The sequence below is a fragment of the Camelus bactrianus genome, chromosome 19, assembly GCF_048773025.1.
Source record: "Camelus bactrianus isolate YW-2024 breed Bactrian camel chromosome 19, ASM4877302v1, whole genome shotgun sequence".
Lineage (NCBI taxonomy): Eukaryota > Metazoa > Chordata > Mammalia > Artiodactyla > Camelidae > Camelus > Camelus bactrianus.
The window spans coordinates 8102282-8125579 of record NC_133557.1 but is presented as its reverse complement, the minus strand read 5'-3'; the positions used below and the strand labels follow the sequence as shown (position 1 = coordinate 8125579).

The following is a 23298-nucleotide window of genomic DNA, read 5'->3' as shown; positions in this document are numbered from 1 at the left end:
AGCCCCAGGAGGTTGGATGAACACCGTTTATCCTCGGCTCTTTGCATGCTTGGCCCTGAGCAGGGGCTTACAGAATGTTTAACGGTACCACCAGCAGTGGCGCCTGCTGCAGAAGTTAAGGAGCTGATGAGACGAGTGCCTCTGCCAAGCCCTCGTTCAGTAAGAACCCAGGTGGGATCTGCTTTCTACACTTTTTCCAGAAGTCAACTAATGAGAGGATGCAAGCATGTGCAGAATAGGACCCAGGAGGAGGGGATGTCAAGGCCTGGCCCAGGGGGAGGACCTGGGACACAGACACCACGGGAAGATTGGCTGAGGTACCACGCAGCTTTAATGAGCCCAAGCGCCTCTTCCCCCACTTCGTCCCTCCCCCCACCCCCGCCCCACCCTCGGCATCTCCTCCAGTTCTGGACAGGACCAGCCTGCCCAAGGCTCTGGGGCTTTTCAGCTGGAGGTGTTAATTCTTCTGTCCCCTCAGCCGCTCCAGCCGCCTCCGAAGATCCGGGGGCACCTTGGCCCCGGCTGCCAGCAGCTCGCGAAGTCTCTGTTTGGGAGTCTTGGTGAGACGGAAATTGCAGGGCACAGGGCCCTCTTCAAAGGTGACCCGGCAGCTCCGTGTCACTGTGTGGTAGCCCTCAGCACTGGCGGTCACCATGTAGTCCCCAGGGGTCAGCAGGCGCCAGTAGTCCCCACCCCATGCTGAGGAGAGAAGGGTAAGATCACAGTCCAGTGACCCTCAGCTTCTGGCCCAGGCTAGACCCTCCCCCACCACCACCACACCGTCCCCCCACACACATACCCGTTGTTACATCATGGTTGATCCCATCCACCGCAATGACAGCATCAGCAATCCCGAGCTCCGTGTCCTTGTCCCTCACGACTCCCGCAATGCCCATGCGCACCTGCGTGGGAAAAGGTTTTCAAATCCCCTTCCCTTCTGCATGAAAATGTGACTTTCAGTTCATTTTCTGGCTCTGTTCCCTGCAAATCTGATAGAGGCAGTATGTGTACTCCATTCCCAGGTGACAATACTCTGGTGAAAACGTCTCCTGACTGATAAATTGCATCTGGCCCGGGAGAACTAAGTACCCAGCAGGAGGGCATATCTTTGGGCTTCCCCAAGTTCAATGACTCTTGTTATTGGGCTTGTCATTTAGAACCTTGGACACTATACTCATGGAGCCATTTCCAGGGACATGAGTTCCTGTGGAAAGTGCAGCGTCTGTGCCAGGGCACCTCCTAGACTTGCATCATCTGAGCCTTTTCTCAGAACAGCTCTGGGTCGGCTCCATGGACCACTGCCAAGACTGCTGTCAGGTCTACTCCGACCCGCTAACAATGTCCGCCGCCGCCCTACTGGCAAACCGTGCTTCCTGTCCTACATCTCTCCGGGTCAGTCTGGTGCCAAGTGTGACCCACAGCACCTGTGAGTCAGGACGTTCAGCCTGACCTTAGGAGACTCCTGTTGGCAGCTGCAACCGACATGGAGAACAGAAGGGCCAGGAGTGACCCAGGCAGGCTAGGGGTTAGGGGATTTGGATCCCACCTGTTCCAGGTAGGTGAGAAGAGCATCTTTGTTGTTCTCCCATTCCTGGGGCAGCTCATTCTCATGAGGGAACTTGTCACAGGACAGCTCCACAGTGACCTCAAAGCAGTTGGTGTGTAGGTAACTGAAGTCATTCATGCCTAGGGGTACCACAGACACTGGAACCTAGAGGGGCAGGATGGGAGCCCCGCCCCCTGGTCCCCTCCTCTGGGAGACACTTGCCGGTGACAACTGACACCGGCACTGTGACAGCCGACTGTCGTACTGGGGCAGAGTTAAGGAGATGGGGCTAACTCCACCCTCGGGCACATACTCCCAGGGACTGTGTGCCAGTCAGCCCCGTTGATGACGTTGCCATACAAGGAGAAGTCCTGGTTGTGGCAGGGTCGGCGATCTGGGTCCTGCATGACCCGATTAGTGCCCGCATAGACAGTGCTGAGCCAGCGAAACACAGCCTCATCTGGGGTAGGTGTGAGTTCGCGGGCCGCCCATGGAGTCCGAGTCATGTCGAAGGGGTAGGACACCACGAGCTCACCCCCGTGGAGGTTGGCGCTTAGCACAAAAGGGATCCGCTGCATCCACCTGATCACTGCCCGAGTTTCAGGAGCCACCTGGACGAGGACAGGTCAGGAGGAGCGGAAGACACAAAGGCCCCCAGGGTGGCCCTCCACCACTGCCCCCAGGATACTCACAGTGGCATTGGGCAGGGTGTAGTAAGTAGGCAGTGGCAGGTGATGGTTGGGGACAGTGTCAGGCACCAGCCCATCATCCTCTGCTTCCCACAGTGGTGTGTTGAGGTCAGCAAAATTATGGTTAAGATCAATTCCCTGATGGTTCCAGCGGCCCTCTGCCCAGCCCACCATCTCCGAGCCCTGCCAGGGATGGGGTTTGTTCAAGCCAAGCAGGCTCCAGGCACCAGGGCAGAAGGAGCAGACTGGCCACATGGCCTACCCGGCGGAAGGCAGTCTCATAGCCATCAGGGTTCATGGAGGGCAGCAGGTGAATGCGTGTCTCGGTGAGCAGCCGGGTCACCCGCGGGTCCCCTCTCAGGAACTCGCGGCACAGGAACTGCATTAGGAGCAGGAGCAACTCCCGCCCCAGGGCCTCGTTCCCATGCATGCCGGCCACGTATCGCACCTCAGGCTCTCCTGGGAGCACACAGGGGCTTGCAGCTGGCTCCCGCCCCTGGCTCCCGCCCCTAGCCCTCCCCTCCCACCCCATCTGCCAGTACCCAGCTCATGCTCCCCAGGCTGGTCCGACATTTCCATCACATACAGCTTCAGGCCCTGATGGCTCTTCCCAATGCTGTAGACGCGGGTGATGTTGGGGCACTGCTCGTTCACCTGCTTCATCAGCTGGGGACGGGGCGGAGAGTGGCATGGCACAGGGCATGAGAGGATCAGACCCAGATCACATGTGCCCATCAAAGGACTTCTAAAGCCAGTGGTGGCCCATACAGATGGGGACACCATGGCACGGTACAGGAGGGGGCAGTAGCAGACCGGAAGGAAGGGTCAGAACAAGGGAGGCACCACAACAAGGGAAATTGGAGTAGTTTAGGATGAGATGGGGGAGGACATGAGGGCATTCACAGCAAGTTATGCCCTGGTGGGCAGGGGACCTGAGACGGGCAGATCCTCCGAGCTGGGTCATAGGGGTTATGCCTGACCTTCCTCATGGCCTTATAATCGTGATGCCGGAAGTCCAGTGGGTCGGAGGATCCCAGCATGGGGACCTCAGGGAACAGGCTGTTAGGATCTGCTAGAGGGTGAATTCACAGTAAAGGTTGAGTTCACAGTGGAGGGAGCACCCTGCCCATCCAGCCCTTGTCTGACTACCCACCTGAGACTGGACAGGCCAGGATCTCTGCCCGGAGGCAAGATGCACCTCCCTGGAGCCAGGTCTGGGGCAGCAGGCGAATGAAGCGGGCCACCTGGGGCTCAGGCAGGAGGTTCAGCACTGGGGTCTCTGGGTCCGAGTTGGCAGGAAACACCTGGGAGCATCAAGTCCTTTGTCAGGGTAGCTCGAACCCCAGCAGCAGCCCAGCCCAGGACCCAGGGAAGGAGCTCAGGCCTCCCCATTCACTGGAAAACCCACACTGGTGGGCTCATCTGGAGACTTGCACTCTGTGTCAAACACAGACCCCTGCCCACAGCCTTTGCCAATGGGCAGCCCTAGACAGCCAAGCTTTCTGGCTCAGTCACAGCTCCTTGGACCAGTATGGCCACATGACTCAGGAGCAGCCAATCCTGAAGCTGGCCAGGACCTCACACTGTAGCCTGGGGTCAAAAGAGGTCCATGAGATAGAGAAGCCAGAGCTATGAGGAAGTGAGAAGTGAGGCAAGGACCAGAAGCCCATTGCCAGAAGGGGTGTTCCAGCAGGAGACTGAGGCATGAAATGGCACCCACTCTATGGAGAAAGTATTTGGGGAGGATATGTATATGGTCCAAAGCAGTGTGGCTCCTAAGGCTGCCTGCTGGGTACCACCCATCCTGACAACAATCCCCTTTCTCCTGGGATGCCCAAGTGGGCACCTATTCCTTGTCCTCAGAGGAGTCCCAGCCCAGCCCAGCCCCCTACAATGGGCCAGGAGCCCAACTCCCAGCCTAAAGGGCCCCAGCCACCATGGGACCTCTCACCGCGTCCATCCCAGTGCTGCGGTTCTTACTCCCCCACCAGGTCCGACTGTCATTGCTGAACTGGACCTTGTAAGATGTGACCCAGTCATACCTGGCAGGAAAGGTGGTGAGAGACCATGGTTGGTCCCCAGGACTCCCACCCCAGCCCTCCTGAGTCTGCCCATGACTTTCCTGGCCTGGGGCTAGGCTGCCTCACCTCCAGATGGAGTTTCTGCCCTGGGTGATAATGCCCGAGAAGCGGGTGGGGTGCCTGGCGTCCACCTGAAGCCACGGCTCAACGTCCTGCTCCTCGGCACACCACGCTCCATCAAAAAGATCACCATCCTCCAGGCCTGACTGTGGGCACAGGACATAGTAATCAGAGCCAGGTGGGCAGTGTCGGGTAGGCCGGAACAGAAGGTGGGGAGGGGCAGGGAAGAAGGTGCTAGGGGTTGCCTTGCTCGGAGGCAAGGTTGCTGACCTGGATGTTGAGCCGTCCTCGGTGTGGTCCAAGACCAAAGGACTGGCTGCTAGATGCATCGAGCTGGTTATCTGAAACTCGCAGGGACTCCAGGCCCAAAGGGGGACAACCTGGGAGAGGAGCAGAGCAGCGAGATGGGACCAGAGAAAGAGTGGTCAGGGCAGGTGGGAAGCTGAGCCTAAGCTTGCCTGTGGGCTGGACAGGCTAGGGGCGTGTCTATGCCCGGGAGGCCAAGAGCTCCGTTAGTACATGCCCGAGAGACTGCGGGTCTGGGCAAGGCCCCTGGAGGGGTGGTACCTGGTTCTTGCTTCTCAGGGATGTCAAGGGCCCCTACAGGGCTGGTGGTTGTTGAAGGCCTGGCAGTCGTTGAAGGCCTGGCAGTCGTTGAAGGCCTGGCAGTCGTTGAAGGCGTGGCAGTCACTGGGGGTATGGGGCGAATTAGCTTCTTTCGCTTCTTCACAATGACCTTTTTCTTCCTGATGACTCGAATCCGGATATGCTGTTCTGAGGTCCCTGGGGACCAGGGAGACACAGCACCAGGGAAGGGAAGAATGGCACGAAACCCCAGATGGAGAGGTCTGCCCAAGAAAGCCCGCAAGCCCACAACAGACCCCACCACAAGTATCTAAGGACCTTAGCATGAACTGAAAGGCCCGCACAGTCTGACCCCAACCCGCCTCTCTAGTCACTTCCCTGGCTCCTTCTCCCCTCTGACATGACAACAGGGTTGGCCCTCGCCAATAAAGAGCGACACTGCCCCAGGAGCTATTTGCTTGCTCCATAGGGCTGAATTTGTTCTTTACCTCCTACTTTGCCCTGGCTGACCCCTCCCCTGTCATCCCATCCACCACTTCATTTTATTCCCATTCCATTCACCTGATTCCCATTCTTCCTTCACATCTCAGCCCCCATGCCCTTCAAGGAGACTTCTTAGCCCCAGACTTGGTGTCATGCTCAAAGCCTCTGTGTCACCTCCATCATTGTGTCTGTCACTAAGCTGAAATGTCCTGTCTTTCTTGGCTGCCCTCCTCTTCGGCTTTCCCTAATTCAGAGAAACCCTTCCAGACCAGTTCCACCTGCCTCTCCTGAGAAGCTCTCCGTGGCTGCCATCCTCTTGCTTTCCCCTCCCTGCTCCCACATTTGAAAAGTTGGGAAGCCAGGCCACCTGCCTCTCGGCCTCCCCAGACAGTGCCCCGACCCTCCAGGCAGCCTCGCAAACCCAGCTGCTCCTCCTGTCCTCCGGCCCTTTACTTCCTTCCTGCCCCCCAGCCTCAAGCTCTTCCCACATAGTCTGTCTCGCTCTGCGCCTTTTAGTCTCCCTGCCTCTGTCTGCATCTCTTTCTCCCCTCCTCCTGGTTCTGGCCTCAGTTTCCTCATCTGTGAAAAGGGAAGGTTTGGGGCTGGAAGAGGCAGCATTCTGCTGGCTCCTGTCCCAGGCCGACTGACTTGGTTTGGCCGGGAAGTGAGGCTGCTGAGTCAGCAGCCATTGCACGGGGAAGGGAGTGTGTGTGAGTGTGTGTGCGCGGGGAAGGGTCGCCACACAGGCGCCAGGCAGGGAGTGGGGTGTGTGCGGCGTGGAGGGTGTGTGTGTGTGTGTGTGTGCGCGCGCGCGTGCCAGGGAAAGGTCGGCACACGGCGGGTGGGGGAGTGGGGCAACCGACTTGCGGGAGAAGCGGGCGGTGGGTCCGGGAACTCACCGTTCTCTTTCCCCGCGGGCGGCTGTGCCGGGCTGCTACGCGGGGCCGGGGTCGAGACCGGGGCCTCGGTGGTCGCGGCCGGCGCCAGGCCCAGCACGGAGGCGCTGGGTGCCCCCAGACCTAAACCGACGGCAGGCGCGAAGGCGGCCAAGGCGAGCAGGAGACCCCACATGGCGGGGTTCAAGGTGGGGACGCGCGAAACCCTCAGCAGCTGGTGGGTTTACCTCTTCCTGCCGGGGCTCCGGAGCCCCCCGCCCCTTCCTGCCGCCGCCGCACGCCCCCTGCGGCCTCCGGCCCGCCCACAGCCTGCTCGCTGGCCTCGGACCCGGGAGGGGTGCCGAGGAGAGGGGAGGAGAGAGGGGGAGGGGAGGAGGGAGGGGAGGAGTGGGGAAGGGAGGGGAGGGGAGGGGAAGGGAAAGGAGGGGGGAGAGGGGAAGAGAAGGGAAGGGAGGAAGGGAGACGGGAGAGGATGGAGGAGGGGAACGAAGGGGTCGGCTGCCCAAGGTCTCTGCACCCACCGACCCCACCCCTCCCTCTTAGGCCCCCGAGGTCACCTGCTTCGCTCGAGTGCTGCCCCTTACAATAGGCAAAGCCCCTCGGAGCCCTGGATTCCCCGCAATCCTGTGAGGCTCCCGTCCCACATTGGGCACCCGCTGTGTACCATGCACGATGCCAGCTGCTTTACACGTGGCCTCTCAAACCTCATTTTACAAACTGGGAAACAGGCTCCAAGCGGCTGACCTAGCCGCGGCAGCGAAGCCTAGAACTTTGGGGAGGAAACTACAACTCGAGAGAGAAATCTATCCAGAGCCAGAGCCCCCTGCCGGGACGGGTGTGATGGACAGAAGAGTGAGGGGAAACTGAGGTGGCGGCTGGGGTACGGGTTGGGGAGGGCTGTCCTCCAGGAATCCTTCGGGAGGACACCCAAGGGGCCCAAGCAGAGGCGGCGCTTCCCCCCACTCCCCCGCCTCTCCTCTCTTTTCCTTTCCCTCCCCTCCCCTCCCCTCCGCCTTTGCTCACCCGGTTGCCACGTTCCGGGGTTATATAACCCAAGATGAAGAGCCCGAGCCTATACCCAGCGGGCTGGGGCCGGGGGTGGAGGGGCGAGGCTTGGTGTGCGTCCTGCCCTCCAGAACCTCACTCTCCTCCGGGAGCCAGCAGCTGTGGGTCTCTGTCTTCGGGACCAGCCCCCGATCCCCAGATTCCTGAGCGCAGGACCCTCCCCATCCCCCTCCGAGGTCCCCTTTGGCTTCCACACGCTAGGGTCGCCTCCTCAAAAGGAAGGAATTCGTTCATTGTGCGCCTCTGGCTGGTGCTTTGCCCTTGCGAGGAGCCCGCCAGAGAGACACTGCCATCCCCATGTAAGAAGCGATGAGCAGAGATGGCCAAGAATCCTCTGGAGTGCGCAAGGCCTCTGAACAAATGTTTTTTGCAAGGCCAGTATCCATATGAACAATTTGAATTACCCCAAATCAGCGTGTCAGCACCGTTCTGGCGGCCTAATCTCGCTAGATCTCTCGAAAGAAATATGCGCTCTGGGAGTTAAGACCCGCCTCCAGTAAGAACGAGCCTCACAGACGCGAGTCCGGGAGCTCCGCCAGGCATCTGGTCCACCTCATGCTCTCGGGGAGGAGAATCCCCGAAAGCGAGTAACCGGAACAGGACGCCCGCAGGTCCTGCTCCCGCCTTGGAGCGCCCCTCCTGGACGGGACTGCCAGGTCCCAGGCACCAGAGGGGGATCTAGAAAAACTCAAGGAGGGCGCCCTGACGCTGAAGGGCTGGGTCAGCGGCAGAAAGCCAGCCCGGCGGCCCCAGGCTTCACGGAAGTGGGAGGCCAGGAGAGGCTCCGGCGGAGCTAGAAGCGGGTCTATACAGGTCCTGAGGGCTGCTCTACTTCCTGTCAAAACCCAGCCTATCCACTTCCCTGGCTCTGGTCCCATCCTCATCCAAGTTTCACAGAGGGGTGCGAGTGGGTCGAGGATGAACCCGACTAGGACATGTCAGCCTCCTGAGGCTTCCACGCCCTCCGAGCCTTTCCCCTACTCACCACAGCAACCAAATCGTGTCAAGTTCCTCCTGACTTACATCCGAGGGGGCTCACCTGCAAGGTGGTTCCTGACAAGGTTCTTCTCCACCCACAACCTTGCCCTCCTCATCTCCCTGTCTTCTCCCGCTGGCTCATATCCCTCCAGCCACACAGGCATTCTAGCTATTCCTCCCATGCACCAGACCCATCCAGCCTCAGGGCCTTTGCACTGGTTCACCAAGTTTGCATCCTCATCACTATGATCACCTTTCAGGGTCACCTGCTTCCCTGACCGACCATTCTGACAAAAGTAAGCTCTATCCTCCATACATACTCTATCCTCTCATTCTGTTTTATTATTGTCTTCAAGACACTCAACACTATCTGAGATTATCTTGTTTTATTTGTTGTATGTTTACTGTCTGGTCCCCACCCCCATCTAGCAGGAGATAAGCAACCCCAGAAGAGCCTTTTGCACCCAAAATGTTCACAACTGTACCTCAGAACTTAGAACAGTGCCTGGTCTCCAGTCAGTGCTCAAAAGGTATGTATATAATATATTCAAGTTTAGAGGGGACCAAGCAGGGCAGGAGGGAAGCTGACCTCAGCAACAGTGCCAGGTTTTGCAGGAGTAGAGATGGCAGGCCATTAATTGGGACACCTGCCCCCAAAGGGACTGGTGGGAGGGGGCACGCTGGCCATCTCCCGCTGATCCCGTAGGGGTTCGGGTCTGCAGAATGCTCATACCTCTTGTGTCCCCTGCACCCCCTCATCCGTCTCCTCACCCCTCTGTACTCCTTGCCTCTCTGCCCTATTGCCACCTTCAGGGTCCCTTTGTGCCCTCTGTGGCCTTAAGCCCCTCAGCACCATCATAACTTCCTTATCCATTCTGTGCTCCCTGCCCAGCTGCTGCCTTTAGCCCTTGCTACTTGGTTACCTGGAGCTGTAAAGGTGCCAAGCCTGGAAGTAGGGTCTGAAGGTGGCGGCTCCCAGGGTGCAAGTTGCACAGCCAGATCTCTAGCCCCAGGACCCAGGTGGAGCATTTCTCGTGACCTCACAAGAGCAAGGATATGGTGCAAAGCACAGCAGAGCAGGGCTCAGCAGACTGGATGGAGACACTTGCCCCAAAGGGATTTGGCTTAAGAGATGGTCTGGGACTCTACTGGCAGCTTCCCAGCATGGTCAGGTGGCTGGAGGTGGAGACGATAGATGACTCTGGTGCCACACAGGCTTAATGTCATATCTCACTTCTGCTGTTCATTTTGTTTGGGTACCCTTGGAAGTAATTTCATCTCTCTGAGCCTCAGTTTTCTCATCTGTAAAATGGGAATGATAATATTATCCTCTTAGGGTTGCTGTGATGCAGTGAGACAATATGTGGTTCCTGGGGACCTCTAAGTTAACCAGATGAATAACACAATCCTCTTGCTTAACACAGTACTCTTGCTCCCACATGCATGGATGGAATAAAACAATGTCAGGAGAAGAAAGGAGGCTATGTGTCTGGCTGCACAAATTGAAAAGAAGCCAAATCTATTGCCTTGCCTGTGCCTCCTAGTCTCCCCAGTAGGTGCTCCCCCTATGATGTAGGTGAGCATTGATGGAGACTCCCATGGTACCTAAATGCACGGGGAGGCATCTCCCCTCACGGCCATCTCCACTCACCACTACCTCCTCCAGCTAGCTCTCTTGTACATCTATGTCTTCTAGAGCCTTGCTCCTCAAAGTGTAGCTAATGACCAACAGCATCAGCATCCCCTGGAGCTTATTAGAAATGCAGAATTCCAGCCCCAGACCTACTGAACCAGAATCTGCATTTTAACAAGATCCCCAGAGGCTTCAACCCCAGGAGATTCATGTGCACATTAAAAGTTGAGAAGCACTAGATGGAGGTTGAGAGCAACTCCATCTAAAATGCATGAGATTCACAGCTAACTTTGATGATTTTTGATGCTGTTGCTGCAAATTTTATCTCAAGCCACAAGAGTACATCCACATAACATTAGGAAATTGGTATTTCATTCACCCTAGGCAGGTATAATCCTGACCTGCACCATAGGACCATATATTGATTTGCTTTTTAAAAAACTAAATCGTTTTTTAATCAAAATACCACAGAATATAATTTTAAAGCGAAATCACATTTAGGCTTGTAATAGAAGACTGTTTTCTTTGATTCTCTATTCCCAAGTCACCCACTTTTAGTTTCGTTTGTTATTTTTTCCATGTATTTACCTCCATGCTTCTATTGCTGTTTCTTGAATTTTTATGTTTAGGTGTTATCTGTAGACTTCCTGCTATGGAATTAAGGATTTAGCTTTCCTACCACCCTTCCCCCCAACACACACCAAAATACATCAAGATACACATTGTCTCCTGCCATCCTCCCAAAGAGGAATTAATATTCAGTGTTTATATTATGTTTATATTAGGACTATGTAAATATTATTGTTTAACTTTTTGTGTTCCCTGGCATTAGCAAACACTTTGATTTATGATTTGTTTGGTTGTCTAGGCACCAATTGCTAATTCAATCCCAAAGCTTCCAGGGGAACTGAACATTTATTTTGCATATGTCTAAAAACAGCAGATCATTGTTACCATTTTCTCCTGGAGACATCCTTCCTAGAGCATCTATCTTTTGATTCCAGGCTGGATTGCTTGCTTTCTCCGCCTGGAAACATAGCTGACATCTCAGGCCTTTCTCATCATCCCTCTTCAGTGTTTCACCTCATTTCTTAAATCCCATATTATCTTCCTTCTAAGTTTAATTCCTATTTTTCTGAAGGACATCCTCCAGCAGCTTCCTAAGGAAATGTATGCAAGGTCAAATTTTTGAGACATTGTATGGCTTAAAATGTCTTTATTCTACCCTTACACTTGATAACCATTTACACAGATAACATATTGCTAGGTTGGAAATAATTTTTCCTCCTAATTTTGTAGCCATCGCTTTATCGCTCTGGGAAGAATCAGAAAAAGGCAATTGATGAATGCCTCAAAAGCTATTGAGCCCATTACCACCAAAGATGCCAAGGCCACCAAGCTTGAGTCTTTGGATAGGGCCCACTGGAGATAGATATGTTGCCGAGTCCAAACTCATTCTGCTCACTGCCCAACAAGCCAGTAAATCGGGAGATGCGGTGTTGGGGCAAGGAATAACAGCAGACTGAGAGGATAGCAGACTAATGTCTTGGAGAACCATCCTGCTCTAGTCAGAATACAGGCTCCTTTTATACAAAAAATAAGGGAGGGGATGTGGTTGATTGTTGTAATCTTCTTGCTGCAGGCATTCTTTGTTCTTGCAGCCATCCCCACGCGCTAGGTCATGGTGTCCCTTTAAACCTCCAACAAAACAAAGGTTATTCTCTACTACAGAGATGCAGCTGGATTCTTGCTCTGTCTCCTCTCTTAGGGGCTGTATATTGTGAACCAAAAATACTGCAAACCATATCAGTAAACAAAGAACGCTGAAGCCATCAAATCATCAGCCACTGCCACCACCACCCCATAAAGACAAGCCTGCAGCCCAGCCTCTGCAGCCACTCACAATGGCGCACTCTGAGGGGACTCAATAAGAAAGGACAAGACTGGCCCTAAATAGCTAGGTGCTTGTCAAAGGAATGAGTTCAATGAGCCCAAGTGTTTCCTTCCTCCCATACATATAGAAAAGCACTAAATTCTTTAACTTGAGATGCCTGGTTTTCTTCAGATAACAAGGAATCTTTTATTGCTCCAACAACCTGGTCTTTGTTGTAAAGCTTCTATATATCCTAGCTCCTCCCCTACCTCTTCAGAGCAGGCGTCAGAGCGGATCTGAGAGGCTGTCATCCCAGCTCGAGTCCTCCCGCCAAATAAAACATAACTCAACTTCTAGGCTGCGCATGTATTTCAGTCGACAATATCCACCGTCCCCACCCTCTTCCCCATCAGTTTTCCCTCATAGTACGACATGTGAACAACGATTAAATTCTCTCAGTTATAACCCATTTCCACTCCTGCCTCTCAAGTCACTAAACTAAGATATGTTGGAAACTCTGCAACCATTTACAGATTCTCCGTGGTGAGAGGATCTTTCCCAGGTGACTGATACCCTCATAAATATTCATTTTCCTTAATTCCATACTCCAAGGGTATCCTTAACCTCCAGTTGGGGGTTACAATGTTGTAGCCCTCTTACATTCACATTCTGTGTTCCATTTCTGGAATCTCAGTATCTGGAACACCTCCCACAAACCATAGTGCTTCAGACGCCTAAACAGTCCTCTCCTGTCCCACCCCCATTGAGCAGGGCATGTGGGAGTGTGAAGGAAAAGCTGGGCTGGTCTAACAAGATAACTCACAGGTCTAGGAATGTGAAGGAGAGGCTGGGCTGGGCTAACAAGATAACTCACAAATCTAAGTATTGGAATACTGATCTGAGTTCTATTAGACTAACTTGTAAATCTAGGTTAATTAGTGTGGTTTGCTGTTCATGTTTTTTGCTAGCCAGCTGGGTTTTCAAAGATACATATCTGGCTTTGGAATGTTGGTTTGCTGCCTCCCCACCTCCACTTTTGTGATGATAATACTGCTAAAGCTGTTCCATGCCTATTGGCCTAATACCCCAAGCTTGTACTTTACCCTATAAAACCTCATGCGCACGTCTTGGAGGTGCTCAGAGCTTCGGAGCAGAAGCCCCTCTGAGCCCGCCGGTGTAATACATCTGAGTACTCCAACCCTCCGAGTGGTGCTTGTTTCTTGACTGGCCTGTCGTTTCCGTAACAGGAGCGCCACCCCAGAAAGTCTCAGGTTGCTTCCCAGCAGAGTCTATCTCTGCATTCCAGGGCTGCAGTTCTGAAAAATCCCACAGGCATCACCCTACTCTCAGGGGAGAGGAGAGGGGAGGGGACAGAAAGATTGAGTGACTTGCCCTTGGACACATAGCCTTGGGAAGCAACAAGACAAAGAAAACAGCCCTTCCTCCCTTGGTCAGCTGCCCAAGTAGTGATGGGGTTAGAATGCCTTCCTGGCAACTCAGATCCCCAAGGGAGGGCCCTGGGACGATGAATTAGCAGATTAGCAAAAGCAAGAGGATGAGTCTTAATTCTCAAAAGTCACCACCCTCCTTTTGGCTAAGCCCCACCTAAGCCAGAGCCATCAAGCTGTAGCCCCCTCCTTACCCCAAGACCCCACCTTGCAATATGTCACAATGCCCCCAGCTGCCCAGCCCCTCAGAATGGCTGACTGAAGTGGGAGGAGGTGAGGAGGGTATGGTGGGTGGGTATGTGGGGAGATTCCCGAGGAGCCCCAACTCCCCACCACCTGAGCTCACCCTTGAGTGTCTGCCAGGGCCCCACCCCCTCCCATGCTCCCACCCCACCCCCACTCCCTCCAAGCACTAGTCCTTCCTGTAACCTCCATCTGCCTCCATGACCCAGCTCCGTTTTCCCAGGCCCCAAGTCCTTGCCTATCCTATCCCAGCTTCTCCCAGGGGCCTGGGTGCTGGGGAAGGATCAGGTAGCCCAGTGGGTCTATGCGTGTACCCCTGGGGCCCTAGCTCAGTGCAGCTCGTGGACAGGGTCCTAGGGCTGGGGGCACTGGGGTTAACAATTCAAGCAGTCTTTTCCACAACTGGCCTGGCCTCGCTGCTGCTGCTGCTCCTGGTCAGCTTCCTGGCCTTCGACCTGCTCCACCGGTAAGTGGGCAGCAGGCTGGCAGCTGGGCAGCAGGCTGGCAGCTGGGCAGCAGCCTGGCAGGTGGGCAGGCGAGCAAGTGGTCAGCCTCCCAAAACCACCTTTTCTCTGCACAGGCCTGCCAGTCCCTCCCGGCCACAGCACACACATCTCATAAGGGGCCAGAGTCAGGGAGCTGGTGAGGGTCCGGGACAGCAGGAGGCTCTACTCCTGCCCACGGCGGCCATCACAGGACGACTCAGCCTCCAGGCGGCTCTGCTGCTGCTGCTCCTGGGCCTGGGGCTACTTCTTGGAGCCAGAGGCATACCCTTGGCCCTGCTTGCCCTGGCTTTCTGCCTCCACCCTCGGACCTGAGAGTCCTCCAGAAATACACCAATTGTCCTCAAGCCTCCTTTCCTCCACCCTGAGCTGGGAAGTTGGGAGGATTACCCCCAGCCTGAACCTCAGGAGACTTCTGGCCCCACGATATGGACAGTGGATCCCTAGGTCTGAGTGTGAGGACATCGGTAAAAAGTGAGATAAAGGACAGGGAGCCCAGGGCAGGATGTGTTAGCCATCTCAGAGCCTGTAGATTGGGGGCGGTCATTCTGGCTTCTGTGGTTCTGGAGAATGAGGGTCCAGAGAGAGAGTCTTGAAAAAGGGCAGAGTGGGACTGAATATCAGATAGCAGTGAAGGGACAGGGACCTAGAGAGGGCTTCCCACAAGAAAGCATGAGAAACTACATCTTTGGGTTCACAAGGCTCCTCAGCAGCCTGGAGTGTCCATGGAGAGAGGCTCAGGAAAGCCTCACATCCTACAGTGGTTCCTCTCTTGGCTGGACCCCACCCCAGCCTGGGTCACAATGGGGCTCCTCTGGGGAGGGTGGGGGAGTAAGAGTGGGACTTCAAGGCTGGCTGCCAGGTTGTCCTGGGCGCTGCAGGAAGCAACATGACTTAGGTGGCTCTTCCCAGAGGTAAGACCCAGGCCCCAGCTCAAAGCCCCACCACAGCCATGCTGGTACCCTCCTGACACCAGCACCTTACCCGCCCTGAGGTCCCAGGCATCTCCAGGGCTGCTCCTGCAGCTGGCCTGGCCCTCTCCCCAGGTGCACCAGCCACGATGCAGCAGCTGCGAGTGGAGACAGATGCCATCGGGGCCGGCGAGGGGCCACAGCGTGCAGTGCCCTGGTCGACCTGGGTCACACGGGATGTCTGGGTGCGCTGGTGCATGTGCCACATGCCCCCTCGCTTGACCCAGTGGTGGACCACATCGGGCTGGCGGCAACCGCTGCAGCGTGTGCTGTGGGGTCTGGAGGGGATCCTCTACCTGCTGCTGGCACTGATGCTGTGCCACGCGCTCTTCACCACCGGCTCCCACCTACTGAGCTCCTTGTGGCCCGTGGTGGCTGCAGTGTGGCGCCATCTGCTACCGGCTGTCCTGCTGCTGGTGCTCAGTGCCCTCCCCGCCCTGCTCTTCATGGCCTCCTTCCTGCTGCTTTTCTCCACACTGCTGAGCCTCGTGGGCCTCCTCACCTCCATGTCTCACCCAGGCCACGCTGAGGACTTGGACCAATAGAAGGGCAACCCCATCCCGCTGCTTGTGTCTGTTGAGCCCTGGCCTAGGGCCTGAGGCCCAGGGGAAAGGGAGGGCAGTGGGGCCAGGGCCTTCCCGCCTCAGCAGGCCCCAGACCTTCCATCCCTAGCAGGGACTGGTCAGGGCCTGCGTGATGTTGCTGGAGCTGGCAGGGTAGACTGGCCTGACCTCTGGGCACCTCCCTCAAGCTGATGCTGCAGGTACTTGGTGTAGGGGTTCAGGGGTTTTGAGAAGAGAGGTTAGGGCAGAAGGCTTAGCCAGGGGCAGAGCTTGGCCAGGCTGTCAAGAGCTCTCACGTGCCTGTGGTGACACCGCCGGGGCCCCCCTAGCAGCTGGCAGCATCTTTTTCTTGCTGAACTGGCTCAGCTTCAGATTCATAGAGAAACTTCCACCTGGGTGCCCCCGGACTTGCCATTCCTCCCACAATCCCCTCTTTCCACTTCCCCAGGCTCTAGAAAGGGCCCACTGACAGAAACTTAGCTGGGAGAGGGCTGGTCAGAAGTCCTGTAAGACCTCAAGCCAATTCACCTCCCAGACCTTTCTGCCCAAGCATTCCCCACTCCTTAGACTTCTACCTCCTGCCTCAGTCCACATCCCCAAGTCTGGGAAATGGGCCAAACAGGATAGTGAGGTTCCCAGAGAGCACCTACTCTTTAAGACTTTGGTATAGAGAAACAAGGAGTCCCATTCCACCCACCTACGCAATGTGTGACCTTGATCAATTAATTCTTTTGAGCCTTGATATGAAGTGGGTCCTGTCACGGAGCTGTTGTGAGTCAAAGCCAATAATACCTATGTGTGAAGCACTTTGCAGGATATTGTATTGAACTCTAAAGAGCAGAAAGCTTCCCTAGGCCTTCAGAGAAATGTTCTGTTATGGATACAGTTTGGGTCCTACAATGGTTCACAGAGGATGCACTGGGTGTGAACAAGATGTAAAAGGTTGTGCACCATGAAATCTCAAAATATGCAGGTGTTGAACTCTTCAGATTGTGAAATGCTTGGGACTGGGGCTTGGTGCCAGAGGATGCTTGCACAGCTGTGTGAGTTGGGGAAGCATAGCTCATAGGTTGCTAAAACCAACCCAACAAGTTGCTTACAGCACCAGGAAGGCCTTGGAAGGTGGAATCCCTTTGTGCCCAGAATGCTGGCTGTTCACACATCAGCTAACCCTCCAAACTGAACAATGAGTGATCACTTATTACAAGTAAGGCCCTTGATGGACAGGTAAGACCCACCCATCTGACCCCTACTCCACTCCTGAGCCCCAACTAGTCCCTGACCCTCCTCAATTCCTGCTCAGTCTTGACCCCACTGTATATCTAACCCTAAAATCCCTGCTCCTAAAGCCCGCAACCCAAAGCCCCCTCTCCTGCCTCCCAAATGCTCAGGCCCTGAAGACCAGCCCCTAGAACCCAGGTTCAGTTTTGCTAAAACCCATTTGCTGTGGATTTTCATAACCCTGCATGCTACTAGTCAGACGCTTTCAGCATCAGTGTCTGAAACCCCAGGCACAGTCCTTCCTTTTGCCTTGTAGTTCTCCCTGGAAAAGGGCAACGCATGGCATGGAGCAGGTATAGCCTCGTGGTTAGCTTAGGTTCTGGTGTATTAGCCGAGGCTGGGTTTGAACACCAGCACTATCACTTTCTTTTTGGTAAAAATTGCTAAACCTTCTTGAACGTTATTTTTCTCTTGGTTAAAATCAAGGCAAGAACACTTTGGGGCCCCTGTGGGGCACTTGTTATGTGGGCAGAGTTTCTGGACTGACTCCTCACACCACTAACTGTAGCTATGCTGTTACTATCGCATTTTAGAGCTGAGAAGTCAGGCTCAAGATAGCCGCTTGCCAAAGGCAAAGCCAGGTTGTTTGAGTCCTTGTCCACCCTTGCAGGCTACTACAGGGAAAGCAGTGCAGGAAATAGAACCTAACTGAAGACCCAAGGGCTTCTCAACTCCTATTCTAAAATCTCCTGTTCAAAAAAAAAAAAAGCCACAAAAGAATAAAAGGAAAAAATAAAATAAAAATAGAATAAAAATTTAAAAAGTTCCTGTCAGAGATGAAGCCTGGATGCCCATCTTGAATTCATCACTGACTTGGCTGTGCACTGCTGGCCAGGGGCTTCACTCTGGTGCCTTAGGGCCATTCTGATGGAAAGAAGAGGTTTGGGCCCAGACCAGACACACTGAGGGGCAGGATTTTGGCAGGTGCAAGGAGAAGGCCTTCTTCCCTGCTCCACATAAATATATATCTTCTACCCTCCTGCTCTGCTGGTGCAGAGTAAAGTGGTACAGACAGACTGGAGCAGATGGGCAATACTTATCCAATTAGAGTAAAACAAACCCTGTGGCCCGGCAACCCAAAATGAATTCTCCCAGAGCCCCATAATGGCCTTGCTCCTCAAAATGTGGTCCCAGGACCAGCAGTATAGGCATCACCTGGAAGCTGGCTAGAAATGCAGAATCTCAGGCCCCACTCCAGGCCTGATGAATCGGAGCCTGCACTTTGACAAGACATCCAGGCGCTACACATGCACACTGTTTGAGAGGTGCTGCAGGTGAGGGATATGTTTGAGAACGATGATTGCACTCTCATTGGTGGTGGCAGGAGATGAAAAAGGCAAAACACAGTGGATCAGCATGTGGAATGGAAGCAGTTAGAAGGGGTGGAAGCTCTGTGGACTGATCTGGAAATGCTAGCGTTGCATGCAAAGAAGCTGAATGAGAAAGAATACAATTCTTTTTACACAAACTTAAAACACATTTTTGGCAGGACAAATAAGAACAAAAATTAGAATGGAACAGCCAACTCTAGGGTCAGGCAAATGGGAGGGGAGTATTAAGTAAGGGACCTTGCAGAAACGATAGAAAAATATCACGAACATAATTCCTGAAAATACTTTATTATTTTTATTAGGTTTATTATTTAAATGGAGGTACTAGGGATTAAACCCAGGACCTCATGCATACTAAGCACACACTCTACCACTGAGCTATACCCTCCCCTCTGAAATTACCTTCAATGTAGACAAAGTTATCCATTCAGACTTAAAATGCTTAAAAATGTAAACCTAGGAAGAATGAACATGCTGAAATGAAGATGTAAGCCTTTCCATTTGGGCCAAGAAGGGAAAGCTGTCCCATTGGCCTGAGTGACGTTGGCAGCGAGATCTGTTTCTTTGCCGTCCCTCCCCTACCCGACCTCGCAGCGTGCTCAGATGGGGTGGAGGTGAGGAGCCAGTAACCCGTGTGGCCTGGCCGGAAAAATGATCAAATCAAGTGGAGCATAAGGAGCGGAGGAGGTGTCAGCCGCGAGGAGCTTTGCAGGTGAGAAAGCAGAGAGGGGATCCACAGAGGCATACGCCGCCTAGGAGCGCCCGGTTGGACTTTCCTCTGCCCCAAGGACTGGGGAACAATGAGTAGGAGCCGCTGGGATGCGGGAGGGTCTGAGAGGATGGTGTTCGGGGGCTCATAAGACTGAGGTTTCACTAGAGATAGAGCAGTCAGGGGCCAACCTCGGGGGAAGGAGAGGGGTTCCTGGAAGGAGGAGGCTGCGCGGCGCGGGGGAAACCTGTAAGAATCAGCTACGGGAAGCCGGGAGGGGGCGCTCTCACCCAGACTCGTGTGTGCCAGGGAAAACGGGAGGCTCCGTCCCAGCTAGAGGGTGAAGGGAGCCGCTGTCCTCATTGATAGTCCGTGGACACAGAGGAGTAGCTGGGAGACTGGATCCTGGGGGAGGCTGCGGCGGCGGCGGCGGCGGCGGCCTGCGATCCGCTGGGAGGTCGCCCCAGGAGCAGATGCAGGATGCGGAGTTCTTCGCAATCACCTAGGTTCAGGTGCGCGCGGGAGAGCGGTCAGGGCGACAGCTGGAGAGCGCCGAGCTGACTCTTTGACCGTGGAGCCAGAATGGGGTGGGCTTGGGCCTGACGTTGGGAAGAAAATCCCAAACCCAGCTAGGGATCGGAGCGTTGCGGACACCCACAAGGGGAATGTGCTAATGTCAATCCGGGTAAATCGACACAGCACGCCCCCCCGCACCCCGCCCCAGCTCCCGGAATCACAGCCTGCGGACTGATCCGTGCAAGGTGCGGCCCACTGGCGGAGATCTTAGCTTTAGCTGCAAGAGTCGGGCTTGGCGGGGTGTGGAATGAGAGGGAAGAGGGGAAGAGGTATCTCACCGGCCAGGACACGGGCAGTGGCAGGGAGGGTAGATCGTGGGGCCAGGAAGGAGCATCTCCAGCCCACTGTCTTCGCTGACTCCTCAAAATCTCATTAACCGAAGTCTCTAGCCTGGGTCCCCCAATCAGAAATCCAGAGGCATTGAGGGCAGAGCTCATGAGGATCCTGGAGAAGGAAGGGCCCAATCCAGTTGGCTTCACTATCTCACCCATTGCTGTCCCAACCTTAGTCTATTATTCCATTCCTCCTGGGGGTAAAGAGCTGTTTGTTGTGAGGCTCTGGACACAATCAACTTTGGATAAGTTATTTTCTGCTGAGCAGACATCTCTATAACCTTTCAAATATTTTCCATCTTAAAAATAAAAGAATTTAAGAGCTGTTGCCATTACCGTATTTTCTGGCCGGTGTCTTCAAGTGTCTAACCAAAACCCAATTTTTAAAATTGATATGTGATACTGTATACTTGAAAAATGTTTGTAACATATATGAAAATTGTGAAGCCTTCTAAATGGAATACCACATCCATCTAAAAGCCAGATGTTAGGAGGGTAAGGCTTCCTCCTTTGGGTTCATCTTCTGACTATACAAGCTGGGATTCCCAGACAATGGCATGTGGAATTGTTGTTCACAGGAACTTTGACTTGATTCCCATTGTCAAGAACCTCTTCTAAGTTATAGAAAAGTAATGAACTACTGATACAACATGGATGAATTTCCATGTTGTTCCATTAATCCCATTAATCAGACTGAATGAAAGAAGCCACATGAAAAAGAGTACCTGTGGAATGATTCCATTTCCGTAAGATTCTAGGAAATGCAAACTGATCTATAGTAACAGGAAGTATGTCAATTATCAAGGGTGGCTTATGGATGGGGGTGGGAAGATGTGAGGAGGTGGTGGGGAATGGAGGCAGGGAGGGCTTATAAAAAGGCAGAAAGATAAATTTCATTATCTAGATTGTGATGATGGTTTCACATTTGTATATATGTTAAAATTTATCAAATTATACATTTGAAATGTATGCAGTTTATTGTCTATCAGTTACAGTTACCTCAATAAAGCATTTTTTTTAGGTCCATTTCCTTACGATCAGAAAGAGTTTATCTTTCACTAATGTACATGGTAGATGTATTTAAACACTAAAATGAACTCAACACACAATCTATGCAATGAACTGGATAATGTAACAGAAAACAAGTTATCTATTTTTGTTGGGAAACCTCCAGTTGGGTTAAGATTTTTTGAAAAAAAAATTCCCCAAATTTCTTAAGACTTTTTGTTGGGCTATACCCATAGGCCTACAAGGCCTGTACTTGCCCAACTTCAAGAGCTAGCCTTGAGTCCTTGACAGAGAAATCAACGGTTTAATAGATAGGGGTGGGGGTCTTCCACATCTGAAGCAAGGTCCTGGAGTGACTCTCCACCATGTGCAGCAGACAGCAGGCAGCACAAGGCAGTCTTTGCTCCCCAGGGCAGGGGAGGTTAGCAGTTAATAGGGGGAAATTGATGTCATTGGTTACCAGGGAAAGCAACAGAGGCACACAACCCCTCACTGCCCCTTTGATAAGACCAATCATTAACTGGGGCCTGGGGCAAGTGCGTAGGAAGGTCACTCATGTGAGTAGGTGTAGGTGAAGGGGGCACTGGCTGAGCAGGGGGATGTACAGAAAGCAAGAGAATAGCCACCTTGAGTGGCCTGACCATACACTATTTTTCCCTAAAAAATAAAGGCTGGTGTCACAAAGTGCTCATGTATCTTTTACTCCTTTCAGGAATATCTTGTTATGGCACAGGAAAGGATATTGGAGCCGTTCTTTAGAAAATCAAGAGTCTATGAATGAGAGGGAGTCTATGTAAAATTGTCTTCTTAAATGATTTGTCAATGGTCAAAATATAAATGGTTTTTGAGGCAATGAAGTTTGAGTTCTGTCATGCTTAATTAGCAAATAGTGTGCCTACACACTGGAGAAACGTACGTTTTTCATTGTTTTTACACCTCAAAACAAGAGCCAGGAAACAACTGAAGTGCATGTAATGACTTGTATGTGGCTATTTTTAAAGTTTGTTTCCCAGTCACAACTGAATAAAATCTGTAACAGAGGAGTCAAGTGTCTTGAACTATATACTTAATATGACAAGCTGAAAATAAAATAACTTCTCTCCATTTTATTCTGATAGATTTCAAATCTACATTGGGAAGCTGAAGAAAAGGTTATGAAACCTCACTGTGGGCAATGGGAGCCACAAAGAAAGATGGTGTGAAAATTAGGAAGGCAGATCTAGAATGTCAAGGACATGGAACACGCTGAACAGTCTCAAGGTGCAAACAGTGTGAGAGTTTCAAAATTAGGATGGCATTGGAAAGGGGAAAAACCTAGGCAAGGCTCAGTAGGGAAAGTGACAGGGAATTAGAGAAAAAGATGGCAAGCAACAGAGAGGGCTCCATGAGGCTGGGTAACTCATATGACTCTTTTGTGTAAATCAGTCTGGGTGTAGTCTTCCCTAGTAACACTGAGAAGCCCCAGATTCAGAGATGCAGATGGAGAAAAGAGTTTTGTGCGAAGGCAGGAAGGAATGAACAAGAAATTAGGCAAATTAATGAAAAGAAAAAATTACTTTTTGCAATAAAAATGATCTGAAATCTTATCTCTTTATCAAGAGGCTTTCTTTCATTTCTGTATGTTGCGTTCCACTTTTTGCAAGCTCATTTCAGGCACTGTCTCATTTGATTCTCAACAGCCCTGACAATGGTGCTCTCTAAAGGTTTTTATTAACTCACATTGTCTATACCAGTTTCCCCAGCACGGGTGTGTGTTAACTTAGTAGCTTCCCTTCATTTGCACTTAGTAGATTTCTAGCAAGGATAAAAAGTTTTCTGGTCTTCTGTCTCCATGTCCATTTGAGCAGGATGTTATACCCTTTGACAAAGTAAAATTTCAGTAACAAGTATGGAAAGTGAATGCCAGAGCTCTGCATCCCTCTCTTCCATCCCATTCTACTTGAAAATTATTTAGTGGGTCTCTGTGCTTCCTTATTACCAGCCCACTGCCATGCTGTGCCCCCACCCCCCCACACCACCACTTAGCCTACATGATACCCCTGATGCTTAGTAGTCACCAACCTCGGGTCAAGACCACTTGTCAAAGCCAAGACCCTATCCTCTTTCTTAACTTCCTTAAAAAGTTTGCCCAAGCTCCCTACCCCCACTCCATGCTGAAATTCTCCCTCAGCTCCTCCTCTCTGGCCCACCCACCAAAGAAGTTGGCCTATGATCACTTTGCTCCCATTGTACACTGTATCTATTAAATACGGGGTTTCTAATTGGCCTCCCACTTGACCATGGGAGCTTCTTTAGTTCCAACCACTTATTGAGTGTCTACCATATGCCAAGCATTGTGCAAGGTAAGGTATGTGCCTACCTCCAGGAGTAGTTCAACACTGAACGTACACATGAATGTGTGAAACCAGTATAGTTAAGAACTAGCCAGACCCAAAACTCCATAT

The 23298-nt window shown here is 52.8% G+C and overlaps 3 protein-coding genes and 1 long non-coding RNA gene across 5 annotated transcripts; 3 read left to right on the top strand and 1 right to left on the bottom strand.

Annotated features, from left to right (window-relative positions):
* Window positions 1-370: 370 nt before the first annotated feature.
* Window positions 371-7699, bottom strand: CPXM1 (carboxypeptidase X, M14 family member 1). Of its 2 annotated transcripts, none has more exons than XM_010972783.3 (14): window positions 6344-7699; window positions 4944-5159; window positions 4647-4756; window positions 4383-4522; window positions 4187-4277; window positions 3389-3539; window positions 3216-3307; window positions 2778-2901; window positions 2498-2694; window positions 2239-2418; window positions 1860-2157; window positions 1547-1686; window positions 800-902; window positions 371-699 (listed from the first exon to the last, which is right to left on the bottom strand). In XM_010972783.3, exons 1-14 carry the CDS (start codon window positions 6513-6515, stop codon window positions 458-460), a joined length of 2256 nt encoding a protein of 751 aa, XP_010971085.3. In that variant the 5' UTR covers window positions 6516-7699; the 3' UTR covers window positions 371-457. The 2 variants fall into 2 exon arrangements, with proteins under 2 accessions (XP_010971085.3, XP_045364534.2); XM_045508578.2 differs by having other exon boundaries at window positions 3216-3304.
* A 298-nt stretch (window positions 7700-7997) lies between these two features.
* Window positions 7998-13092, top strand: LOC141574028 (uncharacterized). The gene is made up of 2 exons (XR_012500564.1): window positions 7998-8913; window positions 11785-13092. It is a non-coding gene; the product is annotated as an uncharacterized LOC141574028 (long non-coding RNA).
* A 688-nt stretch (window positions 13093-13780) lies between these two features.
* C19H20orf141 (chromosome 19 C20orf141 homolog) lies at window positions 13781-14398 on the top strand. Its single transcript, XM_010972805.2, has 2 exons — window positions 13781-14046; window positions 14161-14398. Exons 1-2 carry the CDS (start codon window positions 13781-13783, stop codon window positions 14396-14398), a joined length of 504 nt encoding a protein of 167 aa, XP_010971107.2.
* Window positions 14399-15143: 745 nt separating this feature from the next.
* Window positions 15144-15599, top strand: TMEM239 (transmembrane protein 239). The gene has a single exon (XM_045508586.2). The coding sequence runs from the start codon at window positions 15144-15146 to the stop codon at window positions 15597-15599; it is 456 nt and encodes a 151-aa protein (XP_045364542.2).
* The last annotated feature ends 7699 nt before the right edge of the window (window positions 15600-23298 follow it).